This window comes from Micropterus salmoides, unplaced genomic scaffold, assembly GCF_014851395.1.
Source record: "Micropterus salmoides isolate LMB-PRFRI ecotype aquatic unplaced genomic scaffold, ASM1485139v1 Ms_hic_scaffold_2, whole genome shotgun sequence".
In the NCBI taxonomy this organism is placed as follows: Eukaryota; Metazoa; Chordata; class Actinopteri; order Centrarchiformes; family Centrarchidae; genus Micropterus; species Micropterus salmoides.
The window spans coordinates 29336052-29354802 of NW_024041150.1; the positions used below are offsets into that span (position 1 = coordinate 29336052).

General features: G+C 40.6%; 1 protein-coding gene across 3 annotated transcripts; it reads right to left on the reverse strand.

Moving 5' to 3' along the window:
• Positions 1–116: 116 nt before the first annotated feature.
• On the reverse strand, positions 117–16306 carry klc2 (kinesin light chain 2). Of its 3 annotated transcripts, none has more exons than XM_038730758.1 (14): positions 16126–16306; positions 12577–12822; positions 12146–12485; positions 8962–9178; positions 8679–8868; positions 8381–8554; positions 8082–8181; positions 7287–7336; positions 7021–7088; positions 6100–6208; positions 5683–5835; positions 5295–5419; positions 3322–3379; positions 117–3081 (listed from the first exon to the last, which is right to left on the reverse strand). In XM_038730758.1, exons 2-14 carry the CDS (start codon positions 12802–12804, stop codon positions 2998–3000), a joined length of 1896 nt encoding a protein of 631 aa, XP_038586686.1. In that variant the 5' UTR covers positions 12805–12822; positions 16126–16306; the 3' UTR covers positions 117–2997. The 3 variants fall into 3 exon arrangements, with proteins under 3 accessions (XP_038586686.1, XP_038586688.1, XP_038586687.1); XM_038730760.1 differs by having other exon boundaries at positions 16248–16295; XM_038730759.1 differs by lacking the exon at positions 16126–16306 and adding an exon at positions 15560–16079.
• Positions 16307–18751: the final 2445 nt, after the last annotated feature.

Genomic DNA, 18751 nt, shown 5'->3' on the forward strand with positions numbered 1-18751 from the left:
CACACACACACACACACACACACACACACACACTTTGATATGGTCTAAAAGACAAAAACGTCATCTCCACAGTTTCTGACAGCAGGGAAGAAGATGAAAACGTACGAGACACAGAATCAGTTTGAAAAGTGGAGTTTGTATTTATTGAAATTTTGATAAAATACACGTTAGGTTGGCCCTTTCACAATAATATCCATCAAATCATCAGCAATACAGGAGCAAATAAGTCCCTCACACCTATACAAGACCTTTAAACCCACAACATTAACCATCCATGGCTCTGAGTGAATGCACTCATCTCAGAGAAACAAAGATATGATCCATGTTTGGATCAAAATCTTCCTCATCATCAAACGGAACTATTTTCATTTACGCAGTTTGCAATTCATAGCGAGTCTGAGATGCTTGAGAAACCCCAGAAATATCCAGAACAGCACCAACTCTTAACCTGGTCAACAGGTGACTGATCAGAATGATTGATTAGTATTGGTATAATAGTTTGGGGTGCAGAGGAAGCCACAGTCAGGAAAAAGGTGTTTCTATAACATTTCCTTTTTTTTTTTTGGAGAACTACAAATTAATGTTAAACTAACTTTTGTACACAGCTACATGGTGTTGAGATGGTGTGTGTGATTAAAAGACAATTCCCATGATTCCTGTGTGTGTGTGTGTGTGTGTGTGTGTGTGTGTGTGTGTGTGTGTGTGTGTGTGTGTGTGTGTGTGTGTGTGTGTGTGTGTGTGTACAAGTGGCATACAGTAAACATACATAGAAAGGTTGTATACGGATAATTCTGTACATTATTTGCTGTGAACGACACTTAAAGCACTTTTCCTGCCACAACCGTCTTTCCAAAGCACTTTCCATCATTTCTTTTTTGCTTTGACACACTTTCTCTACTCCTTCATTCCTTCATGCCTGTATTTCTTCATTACTATCCAAAACCGGCGCCACCTCGCACATTCAGCACAATCACAAGCTGATAGAATAATAAGCACTTTTTTTTTAGACTCAGCATTGTGACATCAACAAAAGGTGACTTCAAGAAGGGCGACTGCAGGTTATTTACGGCACGTGGCGATGGTGTGCATGCACCATCGTTGACGAGGTGCCTTCACGACAAACCTGCGTCTTACTATTTCTAAAATCTGACTCAGATTGTCAGGATTAACCTTCTTGTATTAGAACATTTGGGATGAAAAAAAACTAAACAATCTCTTGACAATCTCATCACAGTTGATGTCACAAGGTGCCGAGCCCGATTTCGACTTCACGCAAGACGTGTACATTCTGAGGACAGTTCTCTTGGTATTGGTCTTATTTTGGTGGAGCAAACAGCACAACAAGAAAATCCAGCGTAAATGCCACCAGACCCCGACAATCTACATAAAAATTAACATTCAAATAACCTGTTTTCAGTACCTTCAACATAAAAAAGCTCCGAGTCCAAACAGGAAAAAGCATCAGCACAACAAAATCCATTGAGGGCGGATTCTCATCGGTCAGATTACTTCAAGTGTTTGATTACGACTGATGAAATCCATCCCAGTCAGCATTAAAAACAGAACAGTGAAGATTGGTTTGTACAAAATGATACATACTCAGCAACAGTAAATGAGGGAACAACAACAAAAAAAAAATAAATCACAAGAGAAATCCTGTTAAGTAAACATAAGGTCATTAAGGTAGTTACCCATATTTTTAAACGTGGGTTGATTATGCCTTGAATATCCTGGATTAATGATTGTAAACAAATTACATCTAAATATCTTTCACAGCATTTTCCTTCAATATTATTCAGACTTATGGCTGTTTGGTAAAATCCTGGACATCCTGGCAGAAGGTACCTGAAAGTAATGATTACAGTGTTCAATTTCAACTTCCAGTTGTACCACATAGGTAGAATTTAGAAGGGTGATTCAGATTTACAATTGGTAATGGGTCTCTTACAATTTCAAATTAACTTTCTGGCCCAATTTTCTTTCTGGTCTGACCAGTACAGGACACAGAAGAAACTATAATATACATTAATGACAAGCTCAAAGTGCATTCTAACAGCATATTTTAGTGTTTGAGGTACTAAATTTATCAGGTTTTATAACATTTTCATTGACATGATGAACTAAGTGCCAATTTCAATGTTTCCTTTATCTTTCTCTCTCGTCCTTGCCTTCTTTTCCAGTCTTTCCCCTTCATAACAAGTAGGATTTTCACCAACTGAGACGCTCTTTTTAACCCAATCGAGTGTAAACAAAAGAAAAACAAAACAAGAAAAAAAAATCAATGTGCATTATATACAAAGAATGAAATATCAATCAATAATTAAATAAAACTGTATATACATAAAAAAATAAAATAAAATAAACCAAGAAGGCAAAAAGTGAGGTTTAAATGGTTAGTGCTAATGTTTTCTGAAAATACCCAAAGATTGCTTGTGTTCTCTTTTTATACCTCTGCTTTCTCTGATAAAACCTAAGCGGATCGTACCATTTTTTTTTTACCATCAGTGATACGCATTCGATGGCTGGCTAGCATCGGCAAACACTTCATGCTACTGGTGAAATATACAGAGTGCAGTGCTTCTCTCTGAACTGTAGCCGGAGTACATTGAGCCTACCTAAGGTTGAGTGTCTGCACATGAGAGTGTGGATCGAAGAAAGAATGTGAATACGATGCTTTGCTACGGTGCTAAACACGAGGCGTTCAGGTGCAGACATTCCACTTCCTAGTAAGCAGCATGCTGATTAATGTGTATCTAAATATTCTCTTCTGATTGAGGGCAGCGGTTTGTACAGCGAAGCAGCAGCGACAGAGACTGTCTTACAGCATGACGTTTAGTGTGGTGGTGCTATTTTTTCCCAGTGTTCTTTTAAAAAATATGCTGCAGGCGCAAGTGTCTGATCTTGCTTTAGATGTGTTTGTTTGATCAAACCAAGCTGCAAACAGCCTCTCCTCGTCAGGCCGCTCTGCCTCTCCCCAGCCCCACTTCCTGTCTCTGTCTAGCCTATCAGGGAGCTGCGTCTGGATAGGTCCACGTTGCTGGCGCTTAGTCCCCTGCAGTCCGAGAGTCCGGAGTTGGTGTCCTAAAAACAGACCAGTTAATGTTATCATGATATCATGCATTAGCCCACTTTGAGCTGGTAGTTGATTCACTGGATTAGGCAAAAACACAGTGATTTAGCCCTTTCATCTGTAAACAGTTTGTCCGTGTAATTTTCAAACATTCACAATATTCCAGTATGAAAGCGTTTACAAAGGCCAAGTTAAATCATGTGCTGCGCTGAGGCAGGTGTGATGAACACATGAATAAAACATCATTGTACCTGTGTGGTCTCCTCAGTGCTCTTGTTGAGGAAGTTGAGGGAGCTTGCTCTCTTCATTCTGGGCAAAACAAAACAATCAAACAATGAGCCTAAGTCATTAACAACACATCAGAACTGTTCTGATTTTAAATAAATAAATAAATAATGTGTTAGGTATAAACTAAATAATAATATTCTCAGCGTGTAAAAAAGTGTATTTGGGTAACTAGCTAGCCCCACTTGTCACATAAAAAAAAGGAACGTTAGCTTGTTGGTCGTAGCAGCTAGCAAAGTAATAAGGGTGAGAGGCGTGTGTTTGGATTTCAGCTGGCAAAAATGTTGTTTATGTTTTCAAATATGTGTTTGGGATTTAATACATTCTTGTCTTCCTCATCCTCTGTGTATAAACAGGTGTGAAGGAGATCTGGGTGGAAGCCAATAGTTGTCTACTGTTGAGTTACTACAGCTCTGTATTCACTAAACACGCCCGTTTTTGGGTGATTAAATCACATCCAAAGGATTTGATTTCTATTCAGGACATAAATAGACCACGCTGTTAAAGTCCGTTTAAATGTTTAAAATGTTTAAATGTTTTATTATTATTTTATTATTGTATAAGTAAGCACATCATGAGCAATGTACAATCCTGAGTCAATTTCCTCGTACGTGTACACATACAATAAAACTGATTCTGATTCTGATGTTCAGTGTGTTCAAGTTTATGTGGTGTCTTGTGTTGGGGGTTGCAAATTGCAACCAACGGCTCACTCACCACTCCACCCCTCCCTTTGCTAGCGCTAGAAGCTACAATGGCTGACACGCTCTGTCAGCTCTTGTGCTAAATAAAACATGTAGTCCTTTATTTGTCCAAATTTCACTTCTCTTATTTCTAACAAACCAGATGACTACAACTACCACTTCTTCTTGCACGTATTCAACGTAGTCACAAAGAGCGCTCTGTAGAGCTGTTTGTTCTACTATAGAAACATGGCAGCCCAGGCGATGTATGTAGATAGAAATGGCTCATTCTAAGGTAATAAAAACATAACTGTTCATTATGTAAGGTCTTTATACACCACTGAAAACATAGTTATGGATATTATATTACATTTCTGTCAATAGATCGTCCTAAATATTACACACTGAATTTTTAATTTCATTCAGAAATACGTTACATTACAATTGTTAAAGACACCTTAATTCACGCTTCACTGTGACTTTAACAATGAAAAAGGCTGAGTGGGGAAGCCTAAAAGGGCCAAACTAAAACAAGAGCAACAACTACATCTTTAAGTTCCAACATAATGACACATGGCTGCTGCTGAAAAGATAGTTTTGATTAATTCATAGGTTGAAAAACATTTTTTTTTAATTTACTGACAACCATTTTAACTATTGCCATTTATACAAGATTCACAGGTTCCAGCTTCTCAAATGTGAAGTTTTGTGATAAAAATGCTATTTACAAGGTCAAGAATGAACAAGCTCATTATAAAGTAACTGTCTCTGGGTTTTGTTGGTCAGACAAAAGAAGCAATTTGAAGAAGTAAATGTCTTTAGTTTTCATCTTTGCCAATTTAATTCATGGGGTCTACATAAGTTTCTCAGATGTGACAGTTTTAGTCCATACCACCTCGCCTGGCATCATGGCAGGTCTCAAGGACTAAAGCTAACACTGAAACTAGTAAAAACTAAGCACTTTGAAAAGTAAAAACTAAACTAGAAAACCTGATTTGAAAACAAAAAAGTTAAAGAGAAATAAAAATAAAAACTACTGAAAAATGTAAAACTATAATAACCTCGCTGGGAATTGTGTTTTTGACATTATATAGACAGAATGATGGAAAAACTATATTCAATAATAATAATAGACAATGAAAAGCATTAGTTGCTGCCCTACGCCTAACTCCTGACTGACTTATTTATATCAAGCTTACACACACACACACACACACACACACACACACACACACACACACACACACACACACTACCCTGGGTTGCGGGGTTCTTGTGGTCCGCTCCCCTGCAGCTTCTTCACCAGCATCTCGCTGCTCCTTCTCAGGGCGTCGCGAATCTTCCCGAAGGAGCCGCTGCGACGCAGAGACCCATTCCCATCCTGAGAAAAGATGAAACACAAAACTAAGTCAGCATTTACTTCAGACATTAACTATTCAGGAGATTTCCTGTTAAGTCTCCTCACACTAGACAGACTGGGCTCCCTTTTGATGTTTCTGGTTTAATCTCAGCTATGAGCTAAGCTGCCCCGCTGAAAGCCAATTCTACATCCACTTGTCAAATAACTGCATCATTAATACAACTCTATCTGCCTTGTGTGCATGGTTTGTACTTTACGTGATGAAATTAGTAATATTAACTGACCCCGTTCCATTCGGCGGAGTCGTCACCCTCATTCTCCCCCCGCTGCCCCCCCGGCCCGTTCATTCCTTCCCTGCTGTGTCGTCTGTCGCCGCCTCCCGCTCCCCCGTCCTTCAGCAGCTCCACCACCTTACTCTGGTTGATGGCATCAATTCCCTGCGAGAGACAGACAGAGAGGACACAGACAGCAAGAAAAACAAAGGACAACAGTGATTAAAGGGATTAACAATAGCTCACACAGCATGTCTACCTTATTTACTACAGCGTGCACACATTAGCTTCATGACTGATCTTCAAACTAGTTTGGCATTGTTTATGCGCTAATAAATCACAGCTGGAATGCCCCGTTGAGCTTAAAAGAACCCAGACGACTAATCTAACAGCAGTAATTCAACCAATCACTGCATGTCTGTGTAGTACCTGTTTACGTGACTTGCTGGCACACTCCTCCAGCGTTTCTGCTGCCTCCAGTTTGCCCTGACGACGGTACAAAGCTCCCAAGCTTTTGAGTGTTGTGTTCACCGTGGGGCTGCAAACAAACCAATGAAGACATATTATTTTTATTTCCTTTTTAAAATTCGTGTACCCAGATATTTTAGTCAGTACGCATAGGTTTAAAAAGGTACTTCTCAACTAACTTAATCTTTGCTGCATTCAACTTCAATAAAACAAAGTTGAATTGAGCCATGAGATGGTTTTCGGGAATTGCAGCAGTCATATCACAGTACTGTAATACAAAGTTTAGCCAAGTCACAGCCAAGGTTAAACAGTTTGAAGAGCCGGCTCCTTTTATTAGAGTTGGATATTAACCAGCGTGAATTTTTCAAAGCCAAAATGTGAATGGAGGTGAGAACAAATGATGAACTCTCACGTTGCTTTAAGCACCTGATAACCCACTGAAATCTATTTTTTCCAGCAGAACTTTTTTGTTTACAAGGACCAACAGGGACAAAATAGTAAATTTTTAACGGTCTCCCACGTTACACTCCAATATTAAAAAGGCCCTGACGACACCTGGACTGCACTCGAGTAAAATGCATCTTAAAAAGACCGACGTAACTAATAGTCTTTTTCACATGAAACGGATAAATAAATCTCTCCTGAATAAGTACCTGCACTCACTGCAGTAGACCTGCACACCGTAAAGACTGTTTATACTGAATATCATTGTATTTGATCTGTTGGATGAACACTCTTTGTGTTTCTTTTCTTTTAATGACATCACATCTTCCAGGTTATTTGTTTTTGACATAAATGGATTTTATTCGCAAAACCTTTAGCAACGAGCAGTTCAATTAAAAACATGTGTATCTGCTTCCTGACTTCAAACGTCTGACTCACCTGTCCACCTTGCAGGCCTTATACCAGCTCCCATACTCCACGTATGGGCCAGAGTCCTTGCGCTTACCCTAAGAGAGACAGCGACAGAGACAGCGACAGAAAAAAGATGAAGGAGGCAGTGAGCAAAGTATGAAACATAACCCTATAAAACAGCCTATTACAAATCTCTGCTGTTTTCCATCAATCTTATTTTGCAGTCCAGATATTTTCCATAATAAGCCGCCTGCCAGCCACTGACGATGTAAAGGTCAAGCTGAAGGACTGACCTTGCTCTCCTCTCTCTCCTCTGCGTGCATCCAGATCGGCTTGTTGTCATCTGCAAAATGAGGACAGAAAAAAAGAAATGATATAACTGCTATATGATAGACAAGAACAATGTCATGTGTGACATACGTGTATAACAAAACAAGGGAGGAAAGGAATAAATGAATGAATTAGAAAATAACAAGGATCCCTGGACTGACCTACATTTCAAAGTGAAGCCTCTCTGTCCATGTAAACACGTGATTTAAAAAACAAAACAAAAACACACGGCTGCCTTTCATCAAACTCTTGCAATGCCAAATTCCTGGCAAGGCCCTCTCTCATGCCGGGCATGTGAGCGCATAAGGGTTTGATGGGCTTAGCGGCAGCGGGAGAGAAACATCTACATTAAGCCGCTTCGCACGCTTCGATAGCACAGAATAATCCCCTGACCTGCTGAGAGCACCGAAGGCGAAGGCAGGGATCAGGGTGTGGCCAAAACAAAAAACCCAGATCCCAAAACACAGCAACTGTCAGGGGAACTAAAAACTGGGCAACTGGACGTGTTCACGCCAGCTTTTTTTATTTGTCAGTACATGGACAAATATTCTGATGGAGCTGGAAATTGTAATAGTTTTGACTTGACTTTTTCCTTTTCAGTCACTTCCTGGCATATATATATATATATAAAATATTACAGGCCTATAATAGAGTCCAAAGCCTGATCCACATCCACCAGCACAGCCTGCACCCTAAATGACTTTGCCATTATGTCCGCTTCCGTGCAGCTCAGCAGTTTGAACGGTGGCTCGACTCACTGTTGACGGAGCCAAACTCCTTCTCGTGTGCCCTGGTCAGGATCTCTTTGTACAGAGCCTCAGCGTCTTTGAACTTCCCCTGCTTCAGGTAGCACGTCGCCTGAGGAGAAGCAACACGTCATTTATTCATGTGTCTAAACTGGAAAAGCTTGTGGGCAAAAACGTATAATCGTGTCATCAACATGTCATCAGGATAAGATCGCAATACAGAAGAGCAGAAAACACACAAAAACAATCTTTCACTACTGCCTGTCAAATGAAACCTCTATTATTCTGCGGGTACTTAATAATGACCCCACCAGGTTATTTTTGGTCTTGGCCACGTTGGGGTCATCGGCTCCCAGTTTGGACTCGTAGATCTCCAGGGCTCGTCTGTAGTAGTACTCCACCTCGTCGTACTTGCCCTGGTTCTGACACAGCAGGGCCAAGTTGTTCAGCTGCTTGGCCACATCTGGGTGGTACTTCCCCAACACCTGGAGACAGATTATAATCTGGAGTCTTTCATTCTTGTTTGCATATGTCCTTTATTTAGATAGGAGGTTTGGTGTTCTGCAGAAGACATGTTCTGCATTTAGGGCTGGCGGTTCGGGTTTTTACCTTCTCTCTGATTTCCAGCGCTCTCTTGCAGAGAGGTTCAGCCTCCTTGTACTTGCCCCTCTTGCCGTACAGAACAGCCAGGTTGTTGAGGGTCGCGGCCACGGCTGGATGATCCTTCCCCAGCGTCTTCTCTCTGATGGCCAGGGCGTCATTCAGGAGGTGAGCCGCTTCTTTGTACTTGTTCTGATCCCTGGAAGGCAAAACAATACAACAGCACATCATTAAAGATCTGAAATTTGATACAAACTATAAAATGTTTCCCTCTCTCTCTCCACTGCCCCACCTGTACACCAAGGCCAGGATGTTGAGCATGGTGGCTACATCAGGGTGGTCGTGTCCAGACGTCTTCTCCAGGTCCTCCAGGGCTTGTTTGCACAGCGGCACGGCCACCTCGTACCTCCCCTGTGAGGCATACTGGATCACCAGGTTGTGGAGCGTCCTGAGGCGGGCCGGGATCTCGTAGCCTCCCTGCTGGGCTGCCACCTCTCCGCTGGGCTGGGCTGTGGGACAGAGAGGGGGGTTATTAAAGTGTCTTGCTATCTATCTGTGATGGCAATATTACGGTCAAACAGATACTTCTCTCCAACTTCTTAAATCTTTAAAAGTCTTGCTCTCAAAGGCGTCTTTCTCCTTTCCATTTATTCATTTCTGGTTTCTCTGTCAGTCTCTCTTTGTGAAACAGCCTGTGTAGACGTATATGAGAAGCATTAGGTCCATCAAAGGCAATGAAGAATTTAATGCCAGAGCCAAGCAGGACAAGAGGAGGATATTCAATCAAACCCACGCCCAGTTGCCATCATCTGTACGTAATTATATTAATCTTGGATTGCTGATGTCCAGAAACAGGAGAAAATCTAATTTTTTTCCTTTGTTAGATTTCCCCTGCTCACAGTTGATCTGATTTCTCCTTCCAATTGCTTCAAGGTTTAAAAAGGACTTTTCTACTCTTTTTCCCTTTCCTCTGCTTCCTTCTGCCACAACTAGGGACAGGTATCAAGAACCGGATTCAAGTTGGAATCTGTACAAAATTTCCAAGAACCGTGGATTTATTAAGACATGTGCATTTAAATTCTGCAGTGAGCATTTTACAGTCCATGAAAGTGTCACTTCATGGACTGACAGGACATGCTACAGTGACCTAACTTCTGTTTTCATTCATGGACCATGGCTGACCACAGCAAAAGCTCAAAAGTTTGGCTTAGCTTCACTAAAAAAAGATGACACAGCAAAATACAACACCTGCAGTAAAGATATTTGGTCCAACATGATGACGCATTTACTTCAACATGGCATGAATCTGAAGGAACGCACCATCTTCAATGTGTTGGGTTCTCCCAGCTAACGCTAACAGTAGCTATGTCTCATGCTCAGGTACAAAACACAGATGATCTGACATTCACCTTTTATACTGAAGGCAAACCAAAGACATGGTATCTATTTTTTTCTTAGACATGAGTCCCCAGAGACACACCTCTAGTACAGAAACTCCTTTCACTTGAGCCACTAAGGGAAGATGAGCAAGGAGGAAGTGGATGAAAGTCACAAAACGGTTACAAGAACTGCGGTTAAAGGGGTTTGAATCAGAACTGAGATTTGTTAAAATTGAAACAATACTGAACCCCAGCCACATCTTCTACTGTACATTAAAATGATGACATAATTGAAAGTTAACAGCTACTCCTTACATCAAATGAAGCAAAACTAGAAGAAAATGACTGAAGTAAAAAGATAATGTTATCCAGGAAGAGCACACAAAGGTCAAATCAGATGTCAAAAGAATAATGAACTACAATGATCATCGCAGCAGAGCAAGAGATCTTTATAGGTAATAAAAAGGTATATTTTTTATGTTATTGCTAAATGTGAAGTTGACTTTCAAAACGAAATAAAGAAAGCAAAGACTTCAGAGGAGCATTAATGAGCATTTAGTTATTAATAATTAAAGAGACCAAAGGGCACAGTCTGACTGGTTGTCAGGGAGGAGCCCTATATTGTTAACATGCTGCATAAGTGAAATTTTCTATCTGTAATTTGATTTCACTTTATTAATGACACAGATTCACAAACCCACATACCAGCCTGAGTTTCTGTTTAGATAGTCCAAGTAGCATTAACCAAACCACAGCTGCTGCGGTTTTAAATAAATGTTTAGCATCTCATCTAAACTGGAACACATACAACTGCAGGTCTGCCACTTACACAGGGAGCTGCATGTCTGAACACCTGAGAACAACTTGTGCCTCAGTGTTTAAATTACTCTTAAGAGTTCAGATGAGGACTGAACATTTCAGGTACTGGAAGGTGTTACTGTACTGAGCTCTGAGTGGTTTTCTTTCACACTCCACACATTAAATAGAAACAGCACTGATTCTCTTCCTTGCCTTGCTTACCCTGCAGATATAATTACCTTCTATAAAATACAATGCAGCATGTTCTAACAACTTCAACCTGAATAAAACTATGAATTATTAGTGCCCTTGTCCACCAATGCGTTTTTTGCCAGCTGAAAACGCCAGCTGCTCTTCTGAAAACGCCCAGCAGGGAGCGCTAGCGGCCGTTTTTGAGTGGCAGCATTTTTAACGCCTGCTTTGGTTGCTATGACACATTTGTTGCAAGTAGTTCTACCTAACTTTACTGGATGTAAAAATGTCGACACAGAGTAGAGTAGGCTACTTGCTCTGTATGAAGAGAAGGCTGAAGCAGGTACAGAGAGAGGACGGACTCGCCGTATGTGGGTTCATGAGATTTTGTGGGCGAGGAAAGATCTCTGTGAGTACCACCGTTTGGTCCAAGAGCTGAGGTTCGACGACGCCCGCTTCCAGGATAGTAACCGTTTCTACGGTGTAGTATTTGTCCCGCCCCTCCTGCGCTGTGATTGGACAGCTGAGTAAAAAGTGACAGTGATGAGCGCAGCGTTTTTCCCCCAAAGTTGAACATTTTTCAACTCTCGGCGGCCGGAGAAAAAAAACGCTCAGCGCCTCGTCACGCTGCTGACGTTTTTACCGCTTGTAAAAACGTGGCGCTCCCATTGTTATTAATTGAAAAAAAGATGCTGGCGTCTGAAAAAAAACCCCGCTTTGGTGGACACGGGCCCTAAATAGTTAATCAAGAGCAAATAAATTTCACTTTGCAGCCATAGTTAAGGTTCAGACTCGTTTGCACAAACACAAATTCACAGTTTGGATAGCAGAGAAACCATTTTATATACCAAACGTGAATTTTTTGATTATCTGACATTTTATAAAGCAAGTTATTAATCGAATGATCTAAAATAAATTATCTGGAGATTAACTGATAATGAGAATAATGGTTACTTGCAGCCCTACTGTAAACTGTGTGTGTGTGTGTGTGTGTGTGTGTGTGTGTGTGTGTGTGTGTGTGTGTGTGTGTGTTTAACATCATGTGGTCATCTCCCAAACCAGAGCAAAGGCCTGCATGAGGTCTAATAACTGCCACTGATTTCATACCTGGTCCCTGGTCATCATCGTTGGGGAATAAGTCATCCAGGCTGTCCTTTGAAGTGTCTCCTCCTCCACTTCCACCGCCGCTGCCACTGGAGCTCTGGTTCTTCTCTTCTGAGGGCGAGACGTCATCGTCAAACTTCTTGATCTGGTTCATGAACTCCAGGTGCTTCTTCTCCTCCTCCAGCTGGGCGACGCTCTGCTCGCTGCGCTGCAGCTTGTGCTGCGTCCCCGCCAGCTCGTCCCGCAGCCACTGGTTCTCCTGGCAGAGGCGGCGCACCTGAGCGCGCAGCTTCTGCTTCTCCGACTCCACGGCGCTCAGGTGGCTCGACAGGGCGATGATCACCTGGGGGAAAGGGGAAATGAAAATATAAATTAAACTTCTCCAAGCTGAACAAAAAGCATCCCATACAACAAAAGAGGACTGAGCCTCTCACCTGTGCCTCTCCCAGGCCCAGCTCAATGGCCTCCAGACTCTTGCGGAGCAGCCCAGATTTCTCCTGGGCAGCGGGCGGCTGGGTGCAGTCTAGCAGCGAGTTGAGGAGCTGGGCGTGTTCGCCGCGCAGCGTCTCCAGGCCCTGCATCACGGCCTTAGTGTTGAGGACAATCTCATCCTGGCTCAGTCGCTCCAGGGCTTCTTCACGTGGATACACCATGGTGGACATTGCCTGGTTTCATACACACTGCGGGAAAGAAAAGGAAACAGAACACAAGGATGACAAAGATGTCTTATCTGTGGGATGGAAGGTCTTTTTGCTGAGTGTGCATTGTCTTTGTCCTCTCCTGCTCAGTGCAACCACATCCTTTATCCGTTTGTCCCTGAGGTCAAGAAGAGGACAAACAGACAAAAAGAGAGAACAGACGAGATGAGAAAGAAAGAAAAGAGGAAAGGGAGGTGGAGGAGGGCAGAACAAAAAGAAATAGGATACATTAACGATGAGGGAGGGAGCACATAAAGAGATACTTGATGAGAAGGTCAATAAGGAAGAAAAACAAACTGAAAGTAGAAAAAGACGATAAATACAACACAGATTACAGGTCTTGCGATCATGTCAGATGTTGTTCTCCAGATGGAAGAAAACATGTTTGTCAACAACAAATGTCACATCATCATGATTTTAATTGTTTTTTTCAGTGAAAATGAAAATTGTGTTGCAAAAAATATCACTCACAAATCTTGAATCTTTTTTTTTTTTTTTTTTACCAGATCTTGCAGAACAAGTTGTCAACTATGAAATTAATTGCCAAATATTTCTTATATCTGTTTGAGTGATTTTTTTAGAAAATTAAAGTTACAATTCTCTGATTCCAGCTTCTTAAATGTGAATATTTTCTGGTTTCTTTGCTCCTCTATGACAGCAAACTGAGTATCTTTGGGTTGTGGACCAAACAAGACGTTTGAGGACGTCGTCTTGGGTTTTGGGACAGTATGTGCCATAAATAACAGGTACACTGCAGTGAAAACAACCTTAATGAAGAAAGCAACATTGGAAACAGCGGCAACAGGAGGACGTTGACACTCCTGAGACACATTTACTGCACGATACCACATTTAAATTTAATACATATGATTACAGAGGTTAAAAGATAGAGAATATTAAATATAATGTAGCTGGAGACTATCTAACGTGTATTCTGTTCTGAACTGAAAGTCTTTTCTCTGTTTTTCTCTACAAATTCAAAGAGGTCAACAGCCAAATAGTAGTTTCCCATTTCATTATTGCATAACACCACCTTGGGAAGTTGGACTAGGTGGAAAGCGACAAGGTGTGTATGTGTGAGAGTAGTATATGTATAGTTAAAACCCTTTCTAATTACTACAAGAGGATTCCTCTGAGCTTGAACCTGACGCAGCAGCTGCCAGTGATCATAAAGCCAATTAAAATGAGACGCTGTCACTCCACAGGGCTGTTGTTCCGAGGAGAGACTCATTCAGAGGTGAGACGATAACGTCAAAATCAAATATCACAGAGGGATCTAAACCGGAGCATGCGTGTTGAATCTGCATGGACGACATTATCAGCTGATCACAGATATATCAATATGCACAGGTCGGCTAAACAAGAGATTTCAGTACAGAAACGCCTCAGAGATGCTTAAACTGTTTGTCCCCCAGAAAGTTTACTTGTTAAATGTAAAATGTCCGACTCACTACATATCTTGGTCACAAGACATACATACACACATTATATATATAGCGTAACAGCCTTTCAAAACTTGCCTGGGTCGGGCTCTAATCTAATGTTTCTAATGTTCAGGATAATGACACTAAGAGACTACTGACCTCAGTCACCAGACAAATGTGAATATAAACTCCTGTATCAAAATATTTTTGATTCACTACCTTAATATTGATCGTGTGATTACAGCTGCAACTAAAAAAATCTTCATAAATTCATCCTTTCATTTTTGCTTTAATCATTTAGTCTGTACATGTCCCAAAGCCCAAAAGTGACATATTTGTATTCTTTGTGTTCAGTAAATATCAACATGTATGTCCCAGTGGTAGACAGATCCAGGCAGATAAGATTTGGCCCAGGAAATGGTCACTTTTTCTCCTGAGCATGCGGGCCTGAATATTGAGCAGCTGTAAATGAAACGGTTGCAGCAGCAGCAGAGGAGACAATTTTGCAACATCGTGACTTTCTCCTTTTTCCTGCTTTGATGTGGGAGGCGCACCTGTTCTCCCCTCCCTCCCTCTCTCTCTCTCTCTCTCTCTCTCTGTCTAGCTCTCCCACCCCCTCCCATCCGCCTCACACACTGACTGCAATGCACCAATATTCACACTTCCCTTTCCAAGCCCGCCGTTAGCTAAACGCAGAGAGACAAGCTGTGAAACGGCAACGTTAAAACTAATGCTATCCCTCACTGCTGCAGCTTTAATTTGACTGTTCTTAAGTGCACAAACAAATAAATGAGCCGGTGGATGCTCGAGGCCTGTGGCCCGGGAGGGGCGGCAGCGTTTGGCTTGGCAGCAGATCAATCAAGGTGACCGACACAGCAGAGAGCACTGTTCAAAAAAACAGGACAATGCCGAAACAGATGATTCGTAAAACCATCGCCATTTACTGCAAATGCGTTCAAATGTCTGGTTCCGACGTGTAACCTGTTTGTAAACAGTGCAGGCCCGAGCACCGACATGTACATACACGATGCACACGGATACACAGTATATAGCGCGACTGTAAGTTACATTGTTCACCATATGCCCAGATAAGAATATAATATAATAAGGCACATTTAAAAAGTCATGCTTCATAAGTAAAAACACTGGAGAGTGGAGACTGCAGATGACACATTCACGGACCTCTCAGATGATGTAACTTAACGATTGATTTGACAGCTTAAAATATATGTTTTTTAAGTATACAACTACGACTTCATGCTCATTTAAATATTATTTATCCGTGTTTTTTTTACCTTCATCGAAGACAAGTGCGATGCTTTCTGTCCCTCGAACAAAGCAGGACAATGTTGTGATGCTCCAGACAGACCAGTGTCAAGTCCACTGATCTAAAACAAACTGCTTCCGGATGTGTTTACCAAAATAAAACCTCTTTTTTTGTTAGAGCGACGCACATTACGTCGATAGAGCATGCCAAACACGACTATGCAGGTTATCAGTGAGAATGAAGTTATATTATTAAATGTTTTTATTACCAAAACGTTATTTAGCGAAGCAACTGATGCTAAACGTCCGTCAGTTATTAATTAACACTAACTGATAAATTAACGGCAGCTTTACTTTAAAGGGCGCTGGGTGCTGTGAACTGCCTTTATTTTACCTGTCTTGTTCATTACACGCTTCTTCTCACGTTATTTGGCCAGACAAGGTAACACCGAAATAGCTCCCACATCTCTAAGTTTAGTGTAATACGATTACAATCCCAGCTGAAGTCTCTAATTTAGCTAGCTTTCAACAGTTGCCTTGGTGAGCTCCTAACGGTAACGTTAACTTCTCCTCCTTCACCTTAACGTTAACTTACCCAGATGTCACTTGACAATGGAGAGGACAGCAAAAAAGCTGTTAAACGTGACCACAGTGTTGGCCGCTACTGGCTGGTCATCCCCAACACTTTAATTCAGTAAAAACATTAACTGATGTTACCGTAGATGTGCTTCAAATGTGACAGCCGGGAGACGAAAAATGGCTGTTCTCCCAGAATCCGCGACCAAAGATGACGTACAACATCGAGATTATTTACGTTTGCCAAGCGGGGCGGGAATTATCTTGCGCATGCGCATAGACGAAGTGCCGCCCCAGCTACCGTCTGATCCACTAGCATCTTCTAATAATCTTTTCTCATTGAGGTTTTGTAGCTTTTTCATCAGTTGTGTATGTTGTCAATTTAACATAGATAAAATTATTTTTTTCCTATCTTTAAACTACTAAATACCCCCTGAGGCTTTGACCACACGCTAATGGTTACAGCTTTTGGCTTATGTTGTTGATTTTTAAACACAGGACAGTGAAACGTTTAATTAGTAAGTTATTACATGATCACTTTTTATATACAGTCTATGAATTAAACCTGATTTTAAAATAGATGGATGCTAGTTAATCTTTCATTAAAATTAATCTAATTTCTGACTCCTAGGCTAAAAACGAAACAGTTGTAGGTGGAAGTGACGCCTCTTGCTTTGCTCATGCTCTTTGTGTTCTGATATCAGCAAAGGCCCCATCCAAAGATGAGGGCAGCACAGAGGGCAGCAGGGTAGTGAGAGGCCCGCTGTGCACCACAGACCTGCTTCACAAGCATCATGTGCACTATTTACACTGTCACTCCTTATATCACTTTATGAAATGCAGTGTTTACCCATTTTAATATTTTATTCCCAATAAAAAGCACTTTTATTCCTGGATCAGTTGGAAAGTTATGATGAGAATGTACATGCACATGTAAATATGATGGAATATGCCATATTGCACATATTCCATTTAATTATTTAATTAACATATTAAATTTTTATATTTATAAATTTATATACATACAAATTCTCAACACAAATCCAGAGTAATGCACATGTAAATAACCCCATATTGTTTTGTTTTTCTTTTACACATACTTTGATAATTATTTTATAACTTGCATCGGTTTATTCCATATTTATATACTTTTAAATCTATTTATGTCAACTGTATGTTTATGTCCATATCTAGCACCTAATCACCTCGTCCTCGTATGTGTAAAATAGGCTACTACTTGGCAATGAAGCCTTTTCTAATTCTGATTCTGAAAATATCTCACTATTTGGTATAATTGCAACGGTAAAATCAATGTATGATAAGTCAGAGGTCTCTGGGAATATGTGTGGTTAGGGCTGGGCAATAAAACAATAATGATAATTATCGCAATATAATTTTCCTCAATAACAATATAACAAATGTTCAATATATCATCAATAAATGTTTGATTCAATTCATTTGAATCACTAACTAATTAGCACTTAATATTTATATTAAGATATTTATTTTGTTGAGGAAAAGGGACTGAAAGAAAGATTTACTAATCATATTTGTTGAAAAGTTTTTGTTTTGAATGTTCTTCCTCTGATTTGTGAAGTGATCCACTGAAGTGTTTGTCATGTTTTGACAATAAAGAAAAGTTTAACCGCACAAGGAACCTTACGATTTCTCCATCTATCACTCAAATATCTACCTTTAAACTTGAAAGAAATAATGAAATGTTTTTATCGTGATAACATTTTTAGCCATATTGCCCAGCCCTAGGTGTGGTCTGAATTTTTATTGCAGGATACTGGCTTATATTTTTTCATTTTTATCAACTTTTTGCAACCCCATTTGTTCCATGACAGACTTTTTTGTTCGCCTTTAGTTGGAAAACACTAACCATTATATTAATTAGTGTTATATATTGCATTTATAAAGAAGGTATACAAGCTACACACATACACACATCCTGTATTTTAAAAACAAGAGACTGAGCTACAAATCAGGAATATTTTTATTAAAAAAAACAAATGAAACGATAAACACTTCCACTTTTCATCCCACATCTGTTTGACTGACAAACGTAATCATGAAAAAGCAGTACTACAAAACGTGTCAAATTAAGAAAAACAAAAAAACAAAACTAGAATACAATATAACAAGTACTATCTGGTATGTACAAGCATTATAGTTTATTGTAATTATTATTATTATTATTATAGGCAAAAGGCAAAAAAGCTGAAGACTGCTGCTAAAGAAACAATGGCATGTCCACAAGCTGAGGACGCTCTGCTCTGAGCAGAACCTCGTCAGGCAGAAATCTACTGCTTTCGTAGGCAAATCCCGTTCCCGTGAGGACAGACAGCACATTTACAAGCTGTGAGGGAATGGGGATAATATCATTTAAGGTGATTTCAGAAAGCTAAGCTTGTGGAAGCCTGGTGAAGGAGACTCATCGTCAGAGGGACAAATAACTGAGGACGGTGGAGAGAAAAGACACTGCTGATCATTGACAGAGGTTATTGATGGACCAAACAGCTCCTAATCTCTAACCACTAGACTAGTCAAGGACAGAGGAACCAGCGTTACACCGTCACAAACACGGGTCGACACAGGTACAGAGGTACAGGTAAAAACGCGCAGGAACAAGTTCAAGACTT